Below are 16,770 nucleotides of genomic sequence, written 5' to 3' on the forward strand. Positions count from 1 at the left end.
AATGTTGAAGAATAGGACCGATGTGGGTCTTTTTTTGTACACTATTTTCAGAGCAGAAAAACTTTTACTTCCACTGTGGATAATGGAGAGGCTGACACTGGGTTTTAGGAAGCAAACAGTTGGCTTTTCCATGATATTCCCACTGGAGGAGAGAATTGCATTTTCCCAGCAGCCTCCTTGATGATAATTAATGGAAAATAGTTAATGACGCAACTCTTTAACCTCAGAGGACTGACTTTTTCAGGTCAATTGAAAGTATGGATTATAATTGTACATTCTTTTATGCCTGTATTATATATATATGTATATTTTAAAGGTATGCATTCTTTTAAAATTGAAATACAGTTGATTTACAATATACTGTTAGTTTCAGGTGTATAGCAAAGTGATTCAGTTCCATACATATATTCAGTTCTATATATATTCTTTTTCAGATTTTTTTCCATTGTAAGTTATTACAAGATATTGAGTAGACTTTCCTGTGCTAGGTGTGCATCTGTTAATCCCAGACTCCTAATTTATACCCCTTCCCAGCCATTCACTTTGAAATTGAAAATTGATCACTATTTCATTGATTACGGTGAAAGGCATGAGCTGGTATCTTAGATGCTTCATCAAGTTAAGATAGAGTCCAGATTAACTGTCTAAAACTCTAGGGTGATAACACTACTCTTTTTGACAGGCTGAAAATAGTTTTGCTCTTTTTTTTTTCAGCAGCACCATGCACCATGAGGGATCTCGAACTTGAGCCCCCAGTTTTGGGAACAAGGAGTCTTAACCACTGGACTGCCAGAGAAGTCCCCAGCAGTTTTGCTCTTGAAAGTGAAAGTCACTCAGTTGTGCCCGACTGTTGTGACTCTATGCACTGTTAGCCACCGGGTTCCTCTGTCCGTGGGATTCTCCAGGCATGCATACTGGAGTGGGTAGCCATTCCCTTTTCTCGGGGATCTTCTCAACCCAGGGATTGAACCTGCATCTCCTGAATTGCAGGGGGATTCTTTACCACTGAGCCACCAGGGAAGATCCCCATAGTTTTACTGTGAATGCCACACCACTGACTTGGCTTCTGTGAGCCAGAAACTGAGCAACGGGAGAACTCTTTACACCTTTCCAAGGACAACACCACAGGCTTTGTTATGGTACCCATAAAAGGAAGACAATGTTGCTATGGTCACTGAGAACTCAGAGTCCCTGGGTCTGGAGCCTGGGGAACCCTCCTCCCTCTGCTCACCTGAAATCACCTGCAGGGGGAACCTGAGGATTGCTTGCCAAGGATGGAAGATGTAACCACTACAGACTTCCAGAAGATCCTTTCCTTAGGCAAGTTTGTGAGCCTCTCAGTTGTTAATTACTATAGAATTCTTTTCAGAGGGCCTTCACAAAGGTAAGAACCAGCTCTGTCCTTGGGGAACTCGCTCTTTCACAACTGGAGGCAGGACAGGATAACTTTGTCTTCTGAATACATCCGTGTATATGTATATGGTGCTGGATATTGGAAGCATAATTCCTTTCTTGCTAAGAGATTTTCCTTTCTTCTTTCTGCTCCCTGCTTTTGCCATAAAAATCTCCATTGTCTTGGGAGGTACCTTTGGGGGCCTTGGAGTTTATCTCTCTCTTTTCAGTGTGTTATGTCTCACAGCAAGGGCTTTGATGGGATTCTCAAGGGGTCACACACCTGGACCAGGAGAGCACCTAAAAGTCTGCACTCTCAGAGGGACAGCAACTACAATGACGTGAAAAATAATTTTATGTAGAAAACTTTCTGGTCTAAGCTCTGATCACTTTTATTACTGGGAAAGAATGCACACATATGTATGCATCTGTTTGTATTGACAGATGGATGGATAGGTAACCACTCACCAGTGTGGCTGTAAAGTTTCCTCTATCTCACTTTTATCACTAAAAAGAGCACCCGACCCAGGGAGCACCCCATCTCCCACTTGGTCTCAGTGCTCTGAATGGAAGAAATCCTGGTGGAGAAAAAATAATCCCAATGAAGCCAAGTTCGTAAGTGTGTGTCTGTCTGCGTGCATGTGTAGGTGGAGAGATGTTAATTTATTTCGTAATAAATTAGCAGTTTTGTTGGGCTCTTTGGGCAGAATGCACAGATAAATCACTACTGAGGAGGCTGGCTTCCAGCCTGGGAAATTATAGCCTGCTTCTAAAGCACAGCCAGAATCTATCGACTTAGTAATGAAGTCAGTGTCAGAAAAAACCTGGGTTCGAATCATCACTTGGCTGACTGCACACATGTAACAGTGGTTTTTACAAACATGCTTTCTCATCTCTAAAATAGGTTTGACCACCTCAATACTTCTGACCTAATGAAATCAGTTAAGAATCCAAATAAAAAAGAACAACAGGAAGAACCACAATAAATATCAGTTCAGTTCAGTTCAGTCGCTCAGTCGTGTCTGACTCTTTGCGACCCCATGAATCACAGCACGCCAGGTCTCCCTGTCCATCACCAGCTCCCGGAGTTCACTCAAACTCATGTCCATCGAGTCGGTGATGCCATCCAGCCATCTCATTCTGTCGTCCCCTTCTCCTCCCACCCCCAACCTTTCCCAGCATCAGAGTCTTTTCTAGTGAGTCAACTTGTCACAATAAATATAGGCAACACATTTATGCAACACAAATGAATTGTTATTTTCAGTCTAACCTGCCTTTGGAAGGCTTTTTTTTTACATATTTAATTCTGAAATTATTATAGATTCACCAAAAGTTTCACAAAAAAAGTGTACACACAGTGGTCCCACACACTCTTCACACAGTTACACCCAATGGAAACTTCATAAATTGTACAACATCAAAGCCAGGAGACACATTGGTATATTTCTAAGAGCTCATTCAGATTTCATAAGTTTGCATCCACTCGTGTGTGTGTGTGGGGGAGGGGTTGCCATTTCCTTCTCCAGGGGATCTTCCTTACCCAGAAATGGAACCCACATCTCCTGCATTGGCAGGTGAATTCTTTCCCACTTCACCTGGGAAGCCCTACTGGTGAGTGTAGTTCTATGTAATTTTAACACATGTGGAGATTTGTGTAACCACTGAAATCAAGTGTACCTTCCTATTGAACCACTGAAATCAAGTACCTTCCTATTGAAAAAGCTTCCCAATGACTTAACAAACAAACAAACAAGTTCTCCTTGTGTCAGATGGTTAAAATAACACTGGGGAGGAAATTTCCTGGTTGCCCAACGGTTAAAACTCCATGCTACCAATGTGGGGGGCCTGGGTTCCATTCCTGGTCTGGGAACTTAGATCTCATGTGCTCTATGGTGCAGTCAAAAGATAAAAAACTCTGGGGAAAGGGCAGATCTAGATAATTATAATCTGCAAATACATGATTATTATGAGGATATGAGCCAGGGCACAGGCACAAAGTTTCTAGTGCTGCAGAATCTGGATAAATTGTAGAATTTATCAGCATTTACTTCTGAGCTCTGATCATTATTTGTCACAGGCATTGACACATGTCCATCCCCCTCCACACCAAATAGCCTTTTAAGAGGTGCTTCTATTAATAGTTAAGAGGATTGACAGACTTAAACTGTACTTTCTGCAAAGATACACACAACGCTGAGTAGGAGAATGGTTACTCTTTGGGGAAATCATGTTGTCTAGTGATAGAAATTCATGCTTAAGAAATTCAGCTAGGAAACTATGACTTTAGGAAAAACACCCTTAGTTTCTAAATGGTCTTTCATGCCTGTATTAGTTTTACCAAATTTTTTTCCCTCAAGCAATTTTGGTGGAAAGCAATCTGTACTTTTTCATTGGTGGTGTTTTAGTCACTCAGTTGTGTTCGACTCTTGCAACCCCATGGACTCCAGGGGGATGTCCTGCCAGGCTCCTCTGTCCATGGGATTTTCCAAGCAAGAATACTGGAGTGGGTTGCCATTTCCTACCCCAGGGGATCTTCCCAACCCAGGGACTGAACCCAGGTATCTTACATCTTCTGCATTGCAGGTGGATTCTTTCCTGACTGAGCCACGAGGGAAGACCATATATTTTTCATTACTATATGGGATATAACTTTTATGTCGGAATATCTAAGCATGGATAGCAGCCATAGAAATCTATGTCTAGGTTTTCTGCTTTTTAAGACATTACTTCCTGAAATGAACAAACAAAATGTAGTCATTTGCCATTGTAACGGGAAGCTGGTTAGGTTGGAGAAAACTGGATGAATCAGGTTGCTATCAAAGATCTAGTTTTTCTCTTGGGTTTAGTTTGGAAGCCTTTTTGATAAATCATCAATGAGGTAAAGTGAGCACTGACATTAAAGCTTGCTTATGGAATTATATTCTTTCTGGATAAACCCTTTCGTTGCCAAGAACGGTCACGGGCTGGGGAGATGGTCTTACCTTGACATTGTGAGTGGCTGTGGCACATCCTTCATTTTCCATGGTTTGGTGAATGTTCACATTATATGCCTCAGCCCTTGGCGGAGGCAGAAATCGTATCCGCCTCGACGGTCTGGAGAAATGTTTCTGGTGGCCCCGTTGGTTGTCTTGGGAAAGCCTGGGCATGTTTTTACAATAAAGCCTCAAGCAAGTCCTGTAGCTTGATTTTAACAATACCAGCCCAGGGTCTACTCTATTTCTCTTCCTTTGGCTGGTGCTGGCCCATCGCTTAGTCTGCTGGGGGCCTCCCTGTAAAGTCGCATCAGTCGAAGCAAGAGGATTATCTGTGTTGTGGGTCAGCAGTTTATCCACAGTGCATGGGCTCTATTCCAGGATGAACCTCTGATTTTGAGATACTAGGCATGTTCTGACTGCCTTCAACAGGTAGCAACGTACTCCTAATTCAAATTTAATGCTAAATCAAAACTGAAATAAATGATTCAAGTGATATATTGCTTAGTATATTGTGATAAAGGAAATAGATCATGTGGTAATATTCTGTGTTTGTAGTGTGTGATATGTGAAAAATTTGGACCATACTCTCGAGAGGCAGAGGAGCCACTTTATCTATCTCGGTCTCTTAAAATGTCCTTCTAGTAGCAGTTGGCTTTATGGCTGGAAATGCTTGCTAAACTCATAACCACACTTCACTTCAAGGATTATTACTTGTAATTTATGTCATGTCGAATTAATTGAGGACTTCCTTGCTGGCTCAGATGGTAAAGAATCCACCTGCAGTGCGGGAGACCTGCATTTGATCTCTAGGTTGGGAAGATCCCCTGGAGGAGGTCATGGAAAACCACTCCAGTGTCCTTTCTGGAGAATCCCCATGGACAGAGGAACCTAGTGGACTACTGTCCATCAGGTCACAAAGAGTTGGACATGACTGAGTGACTAAGCACAGCTCAACACAGAATTAATGGAAGTCATTTCCTTATGCGATAGTCATCTAACCATGAAGTCAAGACTTGGCTTCTACATCATACTTCCTTTTTGTAAAGTGCTTTATAAATATCAGATTATTGGACTTTTCCTGGTGGTCCAGTGGTTAAGTCTCTGTGCTTCCACTGCAGGGGGCCTGGGTTTGATCCTTGAAGTGAAGTGAAGTGAAGTCGCTCAGTCATGTCCAACTCTTTGCGACTCTGTGGAGTGTAGCCCACCAGGCTCCTCCGTCCACAGGATTCTCCAGGCAATAATACTGGAGTGGGTTGCCATTTCCTTCTCCAGGGGATCTTCCTGACCCAGGGATTGAACCCGGGTCACCCGCATTGCAGGCAGATGCTTTAACCTCTGAGCCACCAAGGAAGCTCAGAAAGTGAAAGTCACTCAGTCGTCGTGTCCGACTCTTTGCGACCCCATGGACTATACAGTCCATGGTATTCTCCAGGCCAGAATACTGGAGTGGGTAGCCTTTCCCTTCTCCAGGGGATCTTCCCAACTCAGGAATCAAACCCAGGTCTCCTGCAATGCAGGCGGATTCTTTACCACCTGAACCACAAGGGAGCTCAAAAGAGCAAGTCTGTTGGTCAAAGGTATCTAAGGCCCAGGGAGCTTCTGCTGGGTCTGGAGGAGCACAGAGGTAAGGACCAGGTATGCACTGCTGGGGACTATGAACAGAAGAAACTTCCTTTCATAACATAGTCCCAGGCCCCAAAAATGGAAATATAAAACTAACATAAGTTGGACCTCACATCATGTTAAAATATTAACTTGAAATGAATCATAGACCCAAATTTAAGAGTTAAGACTATAAAACTTTTAAAAGAAAACTTAGGAGAAAATATTTGTGATCTTGGATTAGGCAAAACCTTCTTAGTCACGATACCAAAAGAACAAGTGACAAAAGAAAAAACAGGCAAGCTAGATTTCATAAAAATGAAAACCTTTTGTTTTTCAAAGGACATCATCAAAAGAGTGAAAAACACCCACAAAATAGGGTAAAATATGGCAAATCATACATACATAATAAGGGACTTATATCCAGAATATATAAAGAGTTCTTAAAAAAAAACTAGATGGGTGAATTATGTAAATAGATGTTTCTCAAAAGAAGACATTCAAATGGTCAAAAAGCATATGAAAAGATGCTCAACATCTTTAGCAACTGGGGCCATCCAAGTCAAAATCACTAAGGAGATACCAGTTCAGTTCAGTTCAGTCGCTCAGTTGTGTCCAACTCTTTGTGACCCCATGAATCACAGCACGCCAGGACTCCCTGTCCATCACCAACTCCCAGAGTTCACTCAAACTCATGTCCATCGAGTCGGTGATGCCATCCAGCCATCTCATTCTCTGTCATCCCCTTCTCCTCCTGCCCCCAATCCCTCCCAGCATCAGAGTCTTTTCTCGTGAGTCAACTCTTCGCATGAGGTGGCCAAAGTATTGGAGTTTCAGCTTCAGCATAAGTCCTTCCAGTGAACACCCAGGATCGATCTCCTTTAGAATGGACTGGTTGGATCTCCTTGCAGTCCAAGGGACTCTCAAGAGTCTTCTCCAACACCACAGTTCAAAAGCATCAATTCTTCGGTGATCAGCTTTCTTCACAGTCCAACTCTCACATCCATACATGACCACAGGAAAAACCATAGCCTTGACTAGATGGACCTTTGTTGGCAAAGTAATGTCTCTGCTTTTTAATATACTATCTAGGTTGGTCATAACTTTCCTTCCAAGGAGTAAGCGTCTTTTAATTTCATGGCTGCAATCAGCATCCGCAGTGATTTTGGAGCCCCAAAAAATAAAGTCTGACATTGTTTCCACTGTTTTCCCATCTATTTCCCATGAAGTGATGGGACCAGATGCCATGATCTTTGTTTTCTGAATGTTGAGCTTCAAGCCAATCTTTTCACTCTCCTCTTTCACTTTCATCAAGAGGCTTTGGAGTTCCTCTTCACTTTCTGCCATAATGGTGGTGTCATCTGCATATCTGAGGTTATTGATATTTCTCCCAGCAATCTTGATTCCAGCTTGTGCTTCTTCCAGTCCAGCGTTCCTCACGATGTACTCTGCATATACAGATACATCAGGAGATACTAGTAGGTAGGCTTTAACCAAAAAGACAGACAATGACAAGCTTTAGTGAGGATGTCAAGCACTGGCACCCTCACACACTGCTGGGGGGAGTGTAAAATGATAGCTTCACTTTCAGAAACAGGGTTACTATTCAATGCAGCAGTTCCTTTGTAGATATCCACTGAAGCCAGAGAAGTGAAACATGTTTACCAAACACTTGCTTGCAAGTGTCCAGTACTGTAACTCAACCCACATGTCCATCAACTAGTGAAAGACAGACAAAGGTATACCCGCACAATGGAATATTATTCAGCTGTAAAAAGGAATGAAGAACTGATATGTACTGACACACGAATGAGCTTTGAACATATATGAAGTGAGAGAAGCCAATCAAAAGATCACGTGTTGTATAATGCCATTCCTACTGAACTGAAGTGAAGATGTCCAGAATCGGCCACTCCTTACATACATAAAGTAGAGGAGCGGCTGCCTAGGGCAAGAGGGTTTGGGGAGAGATGGAGAATGACGGCTAAACAGTAAGAGGTTTCTCTTTGGGGCGATGAGAATGTTAAAACACTGACTGCAGTGATGGTTGCCCAACTCTGAGAATACATAAAAATCTGACATTTGTGGTCTATGTCTCAGCATCAGCTTCATAACTGAGACTCGTTTTAAGAACGCCTGATTTTCTGAATTGTCAAATCCAAGTGAAAGTTAACCGACTCCAAAGCTCTAAATTAACCTTTTCGGAATGACGGTTATGATAAGTGATCAATGAGCTTTGGCCCCGTTCTCCGCTTCTGGCGCCCCCCGGCCCTGTCCCGGGGAGCTCCGGGTGGGGAGAGTTCTTGCATGCCTGACCCTCGAGAAGCCCCCGTAGGCGAAGGGCGCTCGGCGAGCCGTTTTGGGCCCTCCCGGCTTCCGCCTTCCGCGTGGTCACGTGTCCAGGCTCATGTGACCGGCGCTCCTGTCATTCCGCCGCTGCCGCTCCGGCTTCCTCCAGCCTGTGCAGCCCTCAACGTCTCCTCCGTGCGGGATCGCCCCCGCCCCCGCCGCCGCCCCCGCCCAGGCCTACGGACCGGGAGGACCCCCGACTCGGCTGTGACTCGGCGCCCGGGCCGCCGCGTCCTCCCGCCTCCTTTGGGTGCGTCGGGGGGTCCCGTGGTTCGCAGGGTGAGGCTGCTCTCGGGGCGTTGCGGCCGCGGCCCGGGCCCTGTGAGCCTGCGGTTTCCCCGCGTCCCTGGCGCGCGCTGGCTTCCGCCTCTGCCCAGGCGCCCGCGGCTCTCCTCCGGCCCCGGGTTCCCAGGTGTCTTTCCTTCCCGGCCCCAGCGGCGTTTGCGGAACCGCAGAGCCTCCCCCGCAGGGAAGGGCCGGGGAGAGCGTGGACGGGCGAGAGGTGCTTTCCCCGGGTCGGGGCCGCGGCTGTGGCCGGCGCGGGGTTCGGGTTGTTCAGGGCCTAGGTGACCGACCGCCCGCCCGCCCGCAGGCACCGTCACCCGCCGCGGGAGGGCCCGCCGAGGCTGGGCCCGTTCGATTCCGCGGTGCCAGTTTGGCCCGGGCGGAGCCTGTTTATGCTTGGGCCCGGTCGGTCCGCAGTGCCTCTGTTTGTTTAGACAGCAAATCCTCAGATGTAGAGATTCCTTCCAGACTGACTTAAGGTCACTGGGACCCTGGAGAAAAATTGGGTTGTGGTTTTAGCTTGTTTTTGGTCATAACTAACTGTGAGCTTTTATTTTGTAAACTGAATCTTATATTTTGTGTCATAATACAATCAGGCTTAAGCTTTTATCTTTAAGTTTAGGAGTGAGAATTACTTAAAAGCTCATTATTGTGCATTTATATCATCAGGTCAGTCTCCCATTGTTGACTGAGCCTAAAATGTAATCTCTGTTTCAAAAAATTCTCTTAATATTGATTTTGTAACTGCTATTAATTTTGATGGAAAAAAGAAAGTTCTGCCTTCTAAGATCTTACATTCCCACTTTGAATGTTTTAATTTGATTAACGTTATAAAAAGACATGTAGGTTTTTCATATGTCACTTTAAAGTGGTGCTTAGTAAATGTAAAGAAAATAGTTGATTCTATCTATGTTATGCAAGTTCTTATTTTTAAGTTGATCTCAATTGTATATTGGAGAAGGCAATGGCACCCTACTCCAGTACTCTTGCCTGGAAAATCCCATGGACGGAGGAGCCTGGTGCGTCAGACAGAGTCGGACAACTGAAGCGACTTAGCAGCAGCAGCAGCAACTGTATATATTTAAAATACTTTCTTATCTTGTATGCCTTTTCTAGTAACTATGATTTCTGAATTCAGTATCTTACGAAAGTGAAAGTTGCTCAGTCCTATCTGACTCTTTGTGACCCCATGGACTATACAGTCCATGGAATTCTCCAGGCTAGAGTGCTGGAGTGGGTAGCTTTTCTCTTCTCTAGGACATCTTCCCAACCCAGGGATCAAACCCAGGTCTTGCACATTGCAGGCAGATTCTTTACCATCTGAGCCACAAGGGAAGCCTAATATCTTATGATTACTTTTAAAATCTTACTGTGGTATTAGTGCCAACAATTGGAAAATATTTCCTGGAAAAGTGAAAACCTATAGAGAACACTTTTATGGAGTAGTGCATAACTGGACAGGATTTGAAATACAATGATGTTAATGTTTAGGCTTTATAGTGTTTGAGATGAATGCTCCTAGAGATTATGGTGATAATCATGCTATTGATGATAATAGTAGCAATTGTTAAAAAGCAATCACACCTTGTATTCTGGTTTTGCTTTGCATGCAAATTGAAGATTGGTAGGAGAACATTCAAGATCATAAGTTTAGATGACCAAGATGGATATCCGGGGTGCTGTGGATGCTGCTGTTCCCACCAACATCATTGCCGCCAAGGCTGCGGAAGTCCGTGCAAACAAAGTGAACTGGCAGTCCTACCTGCAGTAAGTGCTGGTTTGCTGTGAATCAGGACTGTCATGTGCCTGTGCTTCGGCCTTCTTCATGGTCATGCTTCTGTGAGAGAACACTGGAAAAAGCCTAACAAATGTGGAAGAAAACACTTCCTCCTTAGAACTGTTAGCTGTCACCCAGCTTAGTGTGATGGAAACAGCTTGGGGCTCCAGTGGGCAGGCTGTGCTGCTCACAGTGCTTGAAAACTTAAAAATACATATATATATGTATTTATTTTTGGCTGTGCTTGGTCTTTATCCCTTTGCTTGGGCTTTCTCCTGTTGCGTCCAGCAGGGGCTACTCTCTAGTTGCAGCGCACGGGCTTCTCTTTGCAGTGGCTTCTCTTGTTATGGAACATGGGCTGTAGAGTGTGAGGGCTCAGTAGTTGCGGTGCATGGACTTAGCTGCTTCGCGTCATGTGGGATCTTCCTGGACCAGGGATCAACTGGTGTCCCCTGCATTGGCAGGTGGATTCTTTACCACTGGATCACCAGGGAAGCCCCTCATAAAGGTTTGTCAACTGACTTAAAAAGGACTTTTGTTAAAAGCCTTTGCCTAGGCGCTAGGTAGAACTGCCTTTTAGATTCTTAGTCTGACCAGGTGAAAGGAGTAAATGTGCAGTCAGATGTGTGCTAGACAGTACTGCAGGGTCAGAGGGCTGTGGAGGAGGGTGGAACTGGAAGCAGGAAGCCCATTGGGTTGTGGCCGTGGGGCTGAGCCACCCCCGAGGGGCATGGAGGAGGGTGTGATTGGTAGCCAGAAGCCTGCTGGGCTGTGGCCATGAGCCCCCCGAGAGGCAGGGAAGTGGGCAGCAGAGTGAGGTCAGGAGGAAGAATTGTCAGGACTGCCTGACTGGGCTGGCTGTCACAGAAGGGGCCAGAGCTGCTGACCTCTTAGGTTGACTTGGGTGGGGACAGGTTGAGACCTGGCTAGTGCCCAGAGGTGGTATTTTATTGAGTTTCGGGGGACCAGGCCTGTGCTGACCACCTCATGTGAATTGTTTCATCTTCAGTCCAGCCCCTTAAAGACAATATGGTTCTTGTTTGCATCTTGCGGGTCAGTGAGCTCAGGTCCTGGGAGGCCCCTGAGCAGGAGGTGCTGTAGCTAAGCTCTGAAGACAGGTCTGTGGGTGCCAGGCCTGGGGTCAGTGCTCACAGAGAGCGGAGAGAAGCAAGCATTCTGTATCACTAGCTCATAGGGACCCTTTAGTTCTCACTGAACAGAAACCTCATTCTCTCTTTCTAGGGGGCAGATGATTTCTTCTGAAGACTGCGAGTTCATTCAAAGATTTGAGATGAAAAGAAGTCCTGAGGAGAAGCAGGAGATGCTTCAGACTGAAGGCAGTCAGGTGATGGGTACAGATAGCAGACCACGAGCCCTGCCTTGGGTCATTAGACATTCTAGAGATTTTCTCAGTGATTCTTTGACATTCCTCTTAAGCAGGTGTCATAGTTTTACTAACAGTTCTCTTTTATTGGAAGGCATTTGAGTGATTTCTAAAAGTTTTCTTTGTTAATTTTGGAAAAAATGTCATACTGAGTGTATATATGTTCCTCCATCCTTTTCAGAATTTTCTGAAACTTTTTTTTCAAAATAGAATAGATTCCTGGCGTGGAAATTACTGTTTCAAAGTATGCAATATTTTCAAAGTTGCTTAACTTTTTTTTTTTTAAAGAAAATTCTTTGTCTACTTTGTATTCTTAATAGAGCAACATCTAACTCTGCCACCCATCAGATTTTCTGATATGGCGCCCTGATGGGCTGAAGGATCTGGTGTACAGGCTAGCCCAAATGTACAATCCTGGGAAGTGTGAGAGGAGGCAAGTTGTGAGTGCCAGTCTTGTTGAATTCTAGAGCAATCGTGACTCAGTTATTAAATTGTAAGATGGAAACTTCTGATTGCAGCACCTGAACTGAATTCCTGTACTTTTGCTTCTTTGATATTCTGCTTCCTCATAAATGCATAAGACTTCCAAAAAGACCAAAAAAACCCAAACATCAAAACAAAAATTTAAATTTAGATTGTCTATGTAACTTCTTTATGGTATCAAGTGTTAATGATGGCTCAGTTCAGTTCAGTCACTCAATCGTGTCCGACTCTTTGCGACCCCATGAATCACAGCACACCAGGCCTCCCTGTCCATCACCAACTCCCGGAGTTCACTCAGACTCATGGCCATCGAGTTGGTGATGCCATCCAGCCATCTCATTCTCTGTCGTCCCCTTCTCCTCCCGCTTCCAATCACTCCCAGCATCAGAGTTTTTTCCAGTGAGTCAACTCTTCGCATGAGGTGGCCAAAGTATTGGAGTTTCAGCTTTAGCATCAGTCCTTCCAGTGAGCACCCAGGATTGATCTCCTTTAGAATGGACTGGTTGGATCTCCTTGCAGTTCAAGGGACTCTCAAGAGTCTTCTCCAGCACCACAGTTCAAAAGCATCAATTCTTCGGTGATCAGCTTTCTTCACAGTCCAACTCTCACATCCATACATGACCACCGGAAAAACCATAGCCTTGACTAGATGGACCTTTGTTGGCAAAGTAATGTCTCTGCTTTTTAATATGCTGTCTAGGTTGGTCATTGGAGAAGGCAATGGCAAACCACTCCAGTACTATTGCCTAGAAAATCCCATGGATGGAGGAGCCTGGTAGGCTGCAGTCCATGGGGTCGCTAAGGGTCGGACACGACTGAGCGACTTCACTTTCACTTTTCACTTTCACACATTGGAGAAGGAAATGGCAACCCACTCCATTGTTCTTGCCTGGAGAATCCCAGGGACGGGGGAGCCTGGTGGGCTTCCGTCTATGGGGTCTCACAGAGTCGGACACAACTGAAGTGACTTAGCAGCAGCAGCAGCAGGTTGGTCATAACTTTCCTTCCAAGGAGTAAGCGTCTTTTAATTTCATGGCTGCAATCAGCATCTGCAGTGATTTTGGAGCCCAAAAAAATAGAGTCTGACACTGTTTCCACTGTTTCCCCATCTATTTCCCATGAAGTGATGGGACCAGATGCCATGATCTTTGTTTTCTGAATGTTGAGCTTCAAGCCAACCTTTTCACTCTCCTCTTTCACTTTCATCAAGAGGCTTTTGAGTTCCTCTTTCTGCCATAATGGTGGTGTCATCTGCATATCTGAGGTTATTGATATTTCTCCTGGCAATCTTGATTCCAGCTTGTGCTTCTTCCAGCCCAGCGTTCCTCATGATGTATTCTGCATATAAGTTAAATAAGCAGGGTGACAATATACAACCTTGACGTACTCCTTTTCCTATTTGGAACCAGTCTGTTGTTCCATGTCTAGTTGTAAGATGGCTGCTGCTCTAGGTCTATCTATTTTGAAATAATAAACATTTGACATGATTAGAAATTATAAAAAATCTGATGTGAATTTGGCCCTCCTGTTCTTTGTCACGTATGTGTGAAAGGATGCATTTTCTATAATTGCATCCTCATTTAGGCAAGAGAATAATATTTACTGAAATTCCATTAGAGCATTGTGTCTGCAGTTGAAAATAGTGATTAATGTTCATTTCCTTTTTTTTTTTAGTGTGCTAAGACATTTATAAATCTGATGACTCATATTTCCAAAGAACAGACAGTTCAGTACATACTCACCCTGGTGGATGATACGCTGCAGGTGGGTGTCTTCCTCAGCAGACATGTTCAGTCCTCAACTTGTTGTGTTTTCCCAGGAGTAGCATTTCTGTAAGGTTTCACTTAAGCACTTGTTTGCTTTCAGGGTGTAATGGTGTGTTTTTCTGCACCGTGGGAGTTGTCATTTGCTGATCATGGTGAAGACGGGGTTGTCCCCACACTGGCTGTTGTGGTGTTTTTTAGGATGTTGGGGGACTGGTGTGTCTTTTTCCACATTTCCTCTGAGTTCTATGCTGAACACAGCAGTGCTTGATGTACCCCTACAGGCTTTCTGGATGCTCTGTGTACTCACAGATGACACGGCTCCTTCTCCTTCAGTCTTTCTACAGATTTCAGCATCCCAGGGCCGGGTACTGGGAGCTCAGTGCTGACTGTAGGCAAGGTGTTTGCCCTCAGAAGCACAGTGTGTTTGGAGAATATTTTGCTCATCATCTGGGACCTTTCCAGTGGCTTACAGTTTCTATTTACTGCTCTGTTGTCCCTCAACACAGAGACTCCCTTATTCATAGTATTGTATTTTTACACCCGAGTATAATCTAGGTTTAGATTGTTGGCATCCAGAGTAGTTCTTTTTGAAACAGACCAACTAGCTACAAAATCCATGGCCTGTTGAAGCTAATGATGACCTACTTGACCTTACAGTTTTTTGATGAAGTCATTACCATGACTGTTTCACTTGTTACTCTAGACTCTAATGATGTGTTAGTGAAGGAGATAGTTTTCTACTCTTAAAATATATAACTGCTAGTATAAACCAAAATGAAAATCCTTGGGCATTTCCCTGGTGGTCCAGTGTCTCCCAGTGCAGCGGACATGGATTCTATCCCTGGTCAGAGAACTAAAATCCCAAATGCTGCAACTAATACCTAGTGCAGCCAAGTGAATACATATTAAAAAAACCACATTGTATGTATTTATTTTGGCCCCGCTTTGCAGCGTGGGTTCCTAGTTCCCCAACAAGGGTTCTGACCTGAGTCCCCTGCATTGGAAGCACAGAATCTTAACTACTGAACCACCAGGGAAGTCTCAAAACCATTGCATTTAAAAAGATTTAAATATTGATCTGAGAATTAGAATGACCGTTTATGTGTTTATTTGTGTCGTTGCCAAATACTGCTGCTTAACCACTGTATTCACTTGGTGAATCAGGTAGTGGATTTCAGTCGTCAATACACAGAGAACATTTCAGTGAGAGGTAGAGCTTGTATTATTTGAACTGAGAAATGAAGAATTAATCATTCCTCAGATCTGTCTGCTGGTATATGCTGGTTTTTGCTGTCTGCATCTGCCCTGATTTTTCTAACACAACATGCTAGGAGTAACCGTGAACATTTGCGATTTCTTTAATTCCCTATTTCCCCTGCCTGCCTGGAAGTAGCTTGAGGTGCTTCCTGCGGATCCTTCCATCTAGAGCTAAATTGGCATCTTTCTGCCTCCTCCTGACTTTGTTTGTGTGGACGGAGGGTGGAGGTGTCCGGACAGCACTGGGAGGGGCAGGTCAGGAGCGGGGCAGGCTGAGGAGAAGTGTAGCTAGGGATGCTCCACCTGCAGGCATCTGTTAGCGTGGCTTACTAGATTTAAATTAATCATAATACATTAGAGGTGATTTTTATTTAAAGACATCTACCCCTGCCCCCATCACCACCCCCTGCTCCATTGTAATAATAATGGGGGGACAGATCTCATACAGACTGGAAAAAAAACACACTGACTGAGGGAAAGGAGAACGAAAGGCTGAGAAGCAGAAGCAGCGTAATTGTCCTGTTCTTTAACAAAATGCATTCTGATCAGTGATTGTTCTTTCTAAGGAAAATCACCAGCGTGTTAGCATTTTCTTTGAATATGCTAAACGTAGCAAGAACACTGCCTGGTCCTACTTCCTGCCGATGCTGAATCGCCAGGATCTCTTTACTGTTCATATGGTGAGTTTTGAATTGATCACATTTCTGATTGGAAGAACACCAGTTATGATTAGGTGACCTCCCAGTTGCCAGAGGAGTGGCTGCTCTGATGATGACTTTTCAGAGCTCCATTTCCTTATTGATGGTTAGTGACAGGGGTGGAGGGGGGTGGGGGGTGGGGGAGAGTGTGGGACTGGGAGCTCAGAGGAGGCGGGATTGCCCTGATACAGTTCAGATTTTGCAGAGCATTCCATGAGTTTATTGACATAAAAGCCTGGAGTTTTGAAACACTGACTTGCTTATAAAAAGTACTTGAGAGAATGAAGTAGTATTTTATACTGCCTTTTCCCCCCATCTATATCTGTCAATTTCTAGGTTTATTGATGTGTAACTGGCAAAACTGTAAGATACTTGAAGTATACAACATGATGATTTGATAAACGTATACTGCCTATTTGATAACAAAATTCGTGATTCGTTTTATAGCGTGAAGAAAATTGAGAAGTTTTTGATTGAGGAGAAAAGAGTATTTGTTTCTATTGCAAGAAATGACTATTTCATACCCAGGATATATTTTGTATCAAGATATAGATATTTAAGTGTGAGACTTGCAGGGGCTTGAATGAGTGAGGTGGTGCTGGCAATGTGTTGTGGAGATGGCTCAGGATTCTGGCAAGTGGTTTGGTGAGAGTCTCTAAGGACTTTTCTGTTCTTTTGTCTTAGCTGGTCTTGTAATGAATCCCAGTCTTACTTTTGAAACTCAGAATAATGTCGGGAATGTCTTGAAATTCTTAACATACAACTGATTTTGGTTCACTTTAATGGAAATATTTAAAACTAC

General features: G+C 44.2%; 2 protein-coding genes across 7 annotated transcripts in view; one reads left to right on the forward strand and one right to left on the reverse strand.

The window, feature by feature from the left end:
• RGS20 (regulator of G protein signaling 20) overlaps positions 1 to 4,538 on the reverse strand; it is a 51,806-nt gene extending 47,268 nt beyond the window's left edge. Inside the window, exon 1 of one of the 2 annotated variants that reach the window (XM_055432001.2) lies at positions 4,374 to 4,538. In XM_055432001.2, the coding sequence (XP_055287976.2) occupies positions 4,374 to 4,538 (165 nt within the window). Of the gene's footprint in view, positions 1 to 4,365 lie in introns of both variants that reach the window. The other variant, XM_088844467.1, reaches the window with a different exon arrangement.
• Positions 4,539 to 8,198: 3,660 nt separating this feature from the next.
• The window catches only part of ATP6V1H (ATPase H+ transporting V1 subunit H), a 45,793-nt gene continuing 37,221 nt past the window's right edge, over positions 8,199 to 16,770 (forward strand). For 2 of the 5 annotated variants that reach the window (XM_055432030.2, XM_055432033.2), the window contains exons 1-5: positions 8,427 to 8,568; positions 10,224 to 10,370; positions 11,623 to 11,725; positions 13,922 to 14,011; positions 15,837 to 15,950. In XM_055432030.2, coding sequence (XP_055288005.1) covers positions 10,258 to 10,370; positions 11,623 to 11,725; positions 13,922 to 14,011; positions 15,837 to 15,950 — 420 coding nt within the window. In that variant the 5' untranslated portion in view covers positions 8,427 to 8,568; positions 10,224 to 10,257. Of the gene's footprint in view, positions 8,598 to 10,223; positions 10,371 to 11,622; positions 11,726 to 11,774; positions 12,205 to 13,921; positions 14,012 to 15,836; positions 15,951 to 16,770 lie in introns of those variants that run through there. The other 3 variants (XM_055432032.2, XM_088844466.1, XM_055432034.2) reach the window with 3 other exon arrangements.

Source organism: Moschus berezovskii, chromosome 16 (assembly GCF_049115385.1).
Source record: "Moschus berezovskii isolate FMDL1 chromosome 16, NW_MosBer_1.0, whole genome shotgun sequence".
Lineage (NCBI taxonomy): Eukaryota > Metazoa > Chordata > Mammalia > Artiodactyla > Moschidae > Moschus > Moschus berezovskii.